Here is a 7,050-nt window from a genome sequence, read left to right as displayed (position 1 = left end):
TGCCGAGCCGAGCCGAGCCGAGCCGAGCCGAGCCGTGCCCGGCCGTGCTATGCTGTCCCATGCCGTGTCAAGGCAGTGCTGCCCCTGCCGTACTCAGCCGTGCCAAGCCGTGCCAAACCAAGCTGTGCCGTGCCGCGTTGTGCCGTGCCGAGCCGTGCTGTGTCTCTGGAGAGCAAGGCAGCCCAAGCTGGGCATAGCATGCAGAGTTGGGAACAGGGATACAGCGTGGGGATGGGGGCATGGGCTCAGAGAGGGGCACAGCAGCCTGCGAGCTCTGGACTTGGAAATGGGCAGACGGACATGGAGGGGAATGCAGCTATGAGGACACAGGGACACAGCTGTGGGGTTCAAAGGGGACATAGAAACACAGCTGTGGGGTTCAAAGGGATGGGGCTGACGTGGGGCAGGGAGCAGCACATGGGCAGCACAGAGCTGGGGCGGGGTACCCCGGGACGGGGCTGTGTGTGTAGGGACATGGGGGTACACGGGGCTGCACGAGCAGGGAGCGGGGCCAGGGCTGCCCCAGGTGACCCCAACTTGTGGGGCTGCTTTCTGTGGGTCTGAGGGCTGAGTGCCCCCACACCGGGCAGAGTCCCCTCACACATTCCTGGCAGGGATGAGCGGGACCAGGACATGGGGATCAGGAGCATCCTGTCTGGGATGAGAGGGACACAGCGGGGGCACCAATCCAGAGCACTGTGCCCTGGAAACGGCACTCAGCTTCCCAGGGGCTGTGGGGAGGGAACGGGGGGGGTCCTGCTGGCAAGCAGCTGGGACCAATCAGCGGTCCCACAGCTGGCCCAAGTCAGATGGAACCACCCCATAAAAAGCCACTCCTCGGTGTGGCCTTGGGGGGTTTGGAGAGGTCTGGGGACAGAGTGCTGTGGGTCTGGCTGGCCCCAGGTGAGGGGCTGGGAGTGGGGACATGGGGCATTGTACCCCCTGAGCTCCAGTCCTAACATAGTCCCACTGGGCAGGGGGTGTCCCACGGGCAAAGCTATAGGCACTGGGCCCACATCCCCATTCCTGCCATGCCCACCCTGGTGTGTGCTCTGAGCTGGGGACACCTGGAGCTGTGGGGACCCCAGGAAGGGTCCCTGAATGACACAAAGGAGTGGGGCTGGGGCTGATGGTAGGGCTGTCCCTGGGCGCTGTGAATTCTCCATTAACACTGCTACCAAATCTCCTTCTCTGGAGTCTGGGAACTGGTGAGCGACGGTGAAGATGGTGCGGTGGCAGTGGCATGGGCCCACCATGGCAATGGGCATCGTGGCCATGGTGCTGCTCTGCGTGGTGACTGAGGCTGCCAGAGGGTGAGTGCTGCGTCCCTGCGGGTCCCCACACCAGGATGGGTGCACTGAGGGTCCCAGTGACACTGGCTGGGGGTTGGTTCCGCTGCAGGAGGTGGTGTGAGCAGACAGAGCAGGTGACAGAGGAGGAGGTGGTGACACCCCGGCGTGAGGATGCGGTGCCGTGCCCCAGTATGTACCAGTACAGCCTGGCAGGTTGGCGCATTGACCTCAACCGCATGCGCCACGTGTATGGGGGGGAGCACGGCATGCCCCCAACTGGCACCCATCCCGGGGCTGCCATGTGCTACATCTACAGGTGAGTGCAGGGGGTGACATCGGTGGGTGGGGGGCACGTCCGTCCCTATGCCCTCTGCCTGATGCCGAGGCCATGCCCACTCTGCAGACCCCCGGAGACGCAGCTGGTGGTGCGCAACCGCACGGTGCGTGCCTGCTGTGCCGGCTGGAGTGGGCCCCACTGCACAGAAGGTAGGGGCTGGGGATGCAGTGACACTGTGGTGGTGCAGTGTGAGGCTGGGGAGCACCACGGTGCTGAGCTGCATCCCTGTGCCGCAGCAGAGGGCTCGCTGGGACAATGCCATGCCAGCCGGCAGTGCCAGGACGCACTGGGTGCCCACAACCTCTCCGCTGTGAGCATGGCCGAGTGCTGCCGCCAGCCCTGGGGGCACAGCTGGAGGAACGGCTCCTCTGCGCTCTGCTTCACCTGCAGCCACCAGCCTCTCACTGGTGAGTGCAAGGCACGGGGGAGTGGGCTGTCATCGGGTGCCCACTGAGCGGCACTCACCCCACTGCAGGTGATGTACCCCTGCCCACAGCACCGCGGGGTCCTGCTGCCCGGCACCGTGGACCCACTGCCAGCTGCATCACATGGGCCGGATCCCGGTACCGCAGCTTCGACGGGCGGCACTTTGGCTTCCAGGGCGAGTGTGCCTACAGCCTGGCCGCCTCCACCGACGGCACCTGGGCTGTCAGCATCAGCACAGGCAGCGCGCCGGTACCCAACACCCCCGGGGGGGATGAGGAGATGTCAGGGGGGCTGGGTTACCCCGTGGATCATCGCTCTGGGGCAGAGGGGCTGACCTCACTGCTGTCCCCTCACCCGGTCCCCGCTCACAGCTGCTGTCCCACAGGTGCTGCACATGACGTTTGGGCTGGACACGGTGGTGGCTCGGGGGCTCAACGTCTCTGTGAATGGCGTGGCAGTGCCAGAGGGACAGCCGTACCTGCATGGCGGTGAGGGCTGAGGGGCAGCTGCATGCTCCCATCCCCACGTGCCACCGCCACTGGGGACCCAGTGGTTTGGGGTGGCACAAGCAGACAGTGCCAACCTCAGCCCCCACCATTCCCTTCATCATCTCTGTGCCCTTCTGAGTGCCCTGGTTGTGTCCCTGCAGGGGTCAGTGTCTCCTGGCTCGGGGACTTTGTGGCTGTGGAGAGTGGGCTGGGTGTGCGCCTCAAGTCGGACGGGCGTGGGACGGTCTATGTGACGGTCAGCGCGGCGCTGCGGGGCAGCACACAGGGGCTCTGTGGCCCCTACAATGACGACCCGACTGGTAACACCCCGTGTGTCACAGCACCACTGTTGGGTGATGGGGGACACAGGGTGGCTGTGCTGAAGGTACATGCTGCGTCCCCGACCCCACTTTGCCCACAGATGACTTCCTGCGGGTTGAAGGGGACGTCGCCCCATTGGCTGCCAGCTTTGGGAACTCCTGGAGGATCCCGGATGCCGACTCTGAGGTATGGGGCCAGGCAGAGCACGGACAAGGCTGAGATGGGGACCATCCCAGCACACTGTGGGGCTCCCTTGGGACTGTGTGCCCACCCCACTCCCAGCACAGCCCTACAGCAGTGGGATGTCTCTGATCCGATCCCATCCTGGCGCAGCTCTCCTGCAGTGACGCAGTGGAGCCCGGTCCCAGCTGTGCCACAGGCAGTGCAGCACAGCGGGCGGCCGAGGCCATGTGTGGGGTGCTGCTCACCGACCCCTTCCGCCAGTGCCACGAAGCGGTGAGTCCTACAGCTCCCTGGTGTCAGGCGCCGGGACCCCCGTGCCCTGATGGTCCATCCCACACCAGGTCGACCCCCGTGGCTTTTTCGAGGCCTGCCTGGAGCTGCACTGCAGGGATCGGGGAACGGGGCCCTCACCACCCCCTGCTGTCTGCGACACGTTGGCTGCCTACGTGCGGGACTGCGCCCAGCAGAGAGCCTACATCGAGTGGCGCCGGCCGGGCCTCTGCGGTATGAGCCGTGGGGCTGGGCTGCATCCCACCCTGCTGGGGCCCCATCCCCAATGGCTCATGTGTGGGACCCCCAGTGGGTTGTATGTGCGCCCCTATGGGGTGTGTGTGCCTAAGGGCTCTTGAGCGCATTCCGATGGCTCCTGTGGGTACCCCAACGGCTCCTGTGGGTGCCCCAATAGCTTTTACATACACCATAATTGCTTTTGCATGCACCCAATGGCTCATGTGTGCACCCCAATGGCTCACCAACGGCACTTGTGTGCGCTCCAGTGGATTGTGGTGGGACATGGGGGGATGTGGTGGGATGGGGGTGGTGGGATGCAGTTGACTGGAAGTGGTGGGATGGATTTGGGTCATGGGGGGATGGATGTGGTGGGATGTGATGGCACGGATTTGGGATATGATGGGATGGAATGCTGTTTAGTGGGTGTGGCTGGATGCCATGGGATGGATGTGGTGGGACGGATGTGGTGGGATAGAGTGGGAGAGATTCTAGATGTCTAGAATGGGCCCAGTGGGATGTGGTGGGATGGATTTGGGACATGGCGGGATGGATGTGGTGGGATCGATTTGGGATACGGTAGAATGGATGTGGTGAATGCAGTGGAACACAGTGGGATGTGGTGGGATGAATGCAGTGGGACATGGTGGGATGTGGTCAGAAAGATCTGGGACATGGTAAGATGGGGATGTAAGTGGGATGTGATAGGATGGACTTGGGACACAGTGGGATAGAAGTGATGTGATGAGGTGGATCATATGGGGATGTGGTGGGATGGGTGCAGTGCATCATGGTGCGATGTGGTGGGGCAGCTGCAGTGGGACATGTTGGCATTCTGTGTGCCCCTCTGTGGCACGGCAGAGCTGAGCCCTGGCACCCCGCAGAGCGGCAGTGCGGCCGGGGGCAGCGCTACTCGGACTGTGTGTCCTCCTGCCCCGCCAGCTGTGTGGCTGCAGGCACTGCCGAGGAGGGGCACTGCCGGGACGACTGCGCCAGCGGCTGTGAGTGCACCCCGGGGCTCCTCCTGGATGGGGGGGCCTGCATCCCACAGAGCTCCTGCCCCTGCCTGCACCGTGGCCGCACGTTTGCCCCAGGGCAGAGCATCCGCCAGCGCTGCAACCAGTGGTGAGCACGGGGGGAACGGGGAGAGCATTGCAGTGGGAGAGACCACCGTGTTGGGGCTGAGCACCCCCTGTGCTGTCCCTGTCCCTGCAGCACATGCCGGGGGGGACGCTGGCTCTGCACCCAGGACCGGTGTGCGGCAGAGTGTGCGGTGCTGGGGGATCTGCACTACATCACCTTCGACCACCGGCGCTTCTCCTTCCCTGGTGCTTGCGAGTACACCCTGGTGCAGGTATGGGGGTGCTGGGCTGGGGGCTGTGGTGGGGGTGCCTGGGGCTCAGGGTGCTCCCTGCCCGCAGGACTTCGTGGAGGGGATGCTGCGGATCACAGCGGAGCAGGAGGCGTGCGGTGGCCACCAGCCCCTCAGCTGCCTCCGGGCGCTCTCCATCACAGTGCCAGGGGCCTCAGCCCACCTGCACAGCACAGGTGACCTCAGGTTGGGCCAGGGTGGAGGGCACCGAGCAGGATCCACGCTCCCCTTACATCCTTTCCTGCACCCCACACAGGAGAGGTGGTGGTGGACGGGCGCGTGGTGCCGCTGCCCTTTGCCAGTGCTGCGCTGACTGTACGCCGAGCCTCCTCCTCCTTCCTGCTGCTCCAGACCTTTGGGGCCCACCTGCTGTGGGGACTGGAGACCCCTGCAGCGTACATCACCCTGCAGCCTGTCTTCGCCAACAAGGTGAGTCCCACTCGGTTCCCCATGCCCTGCACCATCTCTGCACTGTGCCCCAACGCCATCGCTGTGCTGCAGGTGCGTGGGCTCTGCGGGACCTACAACTGGGACCAGCGGGACGACTTTGCCACGCCGGTGGGTGATGTGGAAGTCAGTGTCACTGCCTTTGCCAACAAGTACCGGGTGTCCACCGACTGCCCCGTGCTCGGCCCCGTCCCCTTTGAGCCCTGCAGCACCTACGCCCCGCGGAGGGAACTCGCTGCTACCGCCTGTGCCATCCTGCACGGCGCATCCTTCCAGGTGCTGAGCGGCCCCACGGTGTGCCAACACTGCCGTGTGCACTGCTCTGCACGTCCCCTCCTGTCCGCAGCCCTGCCACCACCTCGTGGACTGGGAGCCCTTCCACCAGCTCTGCCTCTATGATGTCTGTGCCTGCCCATCTGGAAAGCACTGCCTGTGCCCTGCGCTGGCTGCCTACGCCCGGGAGTGTGCCCAGGGGGGAGCAGCCCTGAGCTGGAGGAATGAGAGCTTCTGCGGTGTGGGACCTGGGAATGGGATGGGGGGGTGGTGGGGAAAGGATGGGTCAGGACGAGATGAATGGGGTGGGATGAGATGGGATGAGGTGGCCTGGATAGGTGGGATTGGATGGGATGGGGTGGGACAGGGTGGGGTGAGTGGGTTCCGATGGATGGGACAGGGTGGGTGGAATGAAATGGGATGGAATGAAATGCAATGAGGCAGGATAGCATTGGACAAAATTGATGGGATGGGGCAGGATCACTTGGGACTGAGGGGATAGGGCAGCAACAGATGTGTGAGATTGGATGGAATGGGATGAGACGACACAGGATGGATAGAATAGGATGACGCAGGATGAGACTAAAGAGGGGAATGGAATGGATGAAACGGTATGGATCAGGATAAGATGTGTGAAGATAGATGGGATGGGGTCTGACAGATAAGGTGGGGTGAGATGGACCCGGATGCTGAAGGATGGGATGGGATAAGATGGGGTAGAATGAGACAGGATGGAATTGATGAGATGGGATAGGATAGGGATAGAATGGGATGGAACATGATGGGATGGGGTGGAATGGGATAGATGAGAATGGAATAGGATAAGACAGAATGGGATAGCTGAAGGTGGGACGGAATAGATAAAATGAGATGGGTTGGACAGGATGGATGGGATGAGATGGATGAGATGAGATGGAATGGCTGTGATGGGAGGAGTGGGACAGGAAGGGATGGAACAGGATGGAACAGGATGGGATGGGAGGGATGGGCTGAGGGGCCTGGGACAGAACAGGATGGGTGTGATGGACAGGGCCAGGCACTGGGGTGCAGGGCAAAGCAGGGTGACTGCTGTTGTTCCCTGCACCGTGTCCATCCCTGCAGGCACTTGGTGCACAGGGGGCCAGGTGTACCAGGAGTGCAGCAGCCCCTGCGGCCGGACCTGTGCTGACCTGCGCCTGGACGGGGCCAGCTCCTGCCCCGGCCTTGACAACATCTGCATCTCCGGCTGCAACTGCCCCGAGGGGCTGGTGCTGGATGATGGTGGGCAGTGCGTCCCACCGGGCGTCTGTCCCTGCCAGCACGGCGGCGAGCTCTACCCAGCAGGCAGCAAGATCTGGCAGAGCTGCAATGCCTGGTGCGTGCCATGGGGCTCTGCCTCTTGGGGCTGGTGGGGCTGGGGTCCTC

At 63.5% G+C, this 7,050-nt stretch overlaps 1 protein-coding gene across 1 annotated transcript in view; it reads left to right on the top strand.

Annotated features, from left to right (window-relative positions):
- The first annotated feature begins 1,223 nt into the window (after positions 1-1,223).
- LOC116238509 (SCO-spondin) overlaps positions 1,224-7,050 on the top strand; it is a 35,503-nt gene continuing 29,676 nt past the window's right edge. The window contains exons 1-17 of the mRNA XM_090143332.1: positions 1,224-1,313; positions 1,402-1,608; positions 1,696-1,778; positions 1,866-2,036; positions 2,105-2,304; positions 2,441-2,543; positions 2,705-2,863; positions 2,965-3,050; positions 3,198-3,320; positions 3,389-3,551; positions 4,439-4,679; positions 4,770-4,908; positions 4,976-5,102; positions 5,183-5,355; positions 5,428-5,649; positions 5,720-5,885; positions 6,748-7,000. Of these exons, the coding sequence (XP_089999458.1) occupies positions 1,225-1,313; positions 1,402-1,608; positions 1,696-1,778; positions 1,866-2,036; positions 2,105-2,304; positions 2,441-2,543; positions 2,705-2,863; positions 2,965-3,050; positions 3,198-3,320; positions 3,389-3,551; positions 4,439-4,679; positions 4,770-4,908; positions 4,976-5,102; positions 5,183-5,355; positions 5,428-5,649; positions 5,720-5,885; positions 6,748-7,000 (2,705 nt within the window). The 5' untranslated portion in view covers position 1,224. The remainder of the gene's footprint in view (positions 1,314-1,401; positions 1,609-1,695; positions 1,779-1,865; positions 2,037-2,104; positions 2,305-2,440; positions 2,544-2,704; positions 2,864-2,964; positions 3,051-3,197; positions 3,321-3,388; positions 3,552-4,438; positions 4,680-4,769; positions 4,909-4,975; positions 5,103-5,182; positions 5,356-5,427; positions 5,650-5,719; positions 5,886-6,747; positions 7,001-7,050) is intronic.

The sequence above is a fragment of the Phasianus colchicus genome, chromosome 6 (assembly GCF_987193195.1).
Source record: "Phasianus colchicus chromosome 6, bPhaCol1.hap1.1, whole genome shotgun sequence".
NCBI classification, from domain to species: domain Eukaryota; kingdom Metazoa; phylum Chordata; class Aves; order Galliformes; family Phasianidae; genus Phasianus; species Phasianus colchicus.
Note: the sequence above shows the minus strand (reverse complement) of the source record. Positions and strands in the feature narration are given on the sequence as shown.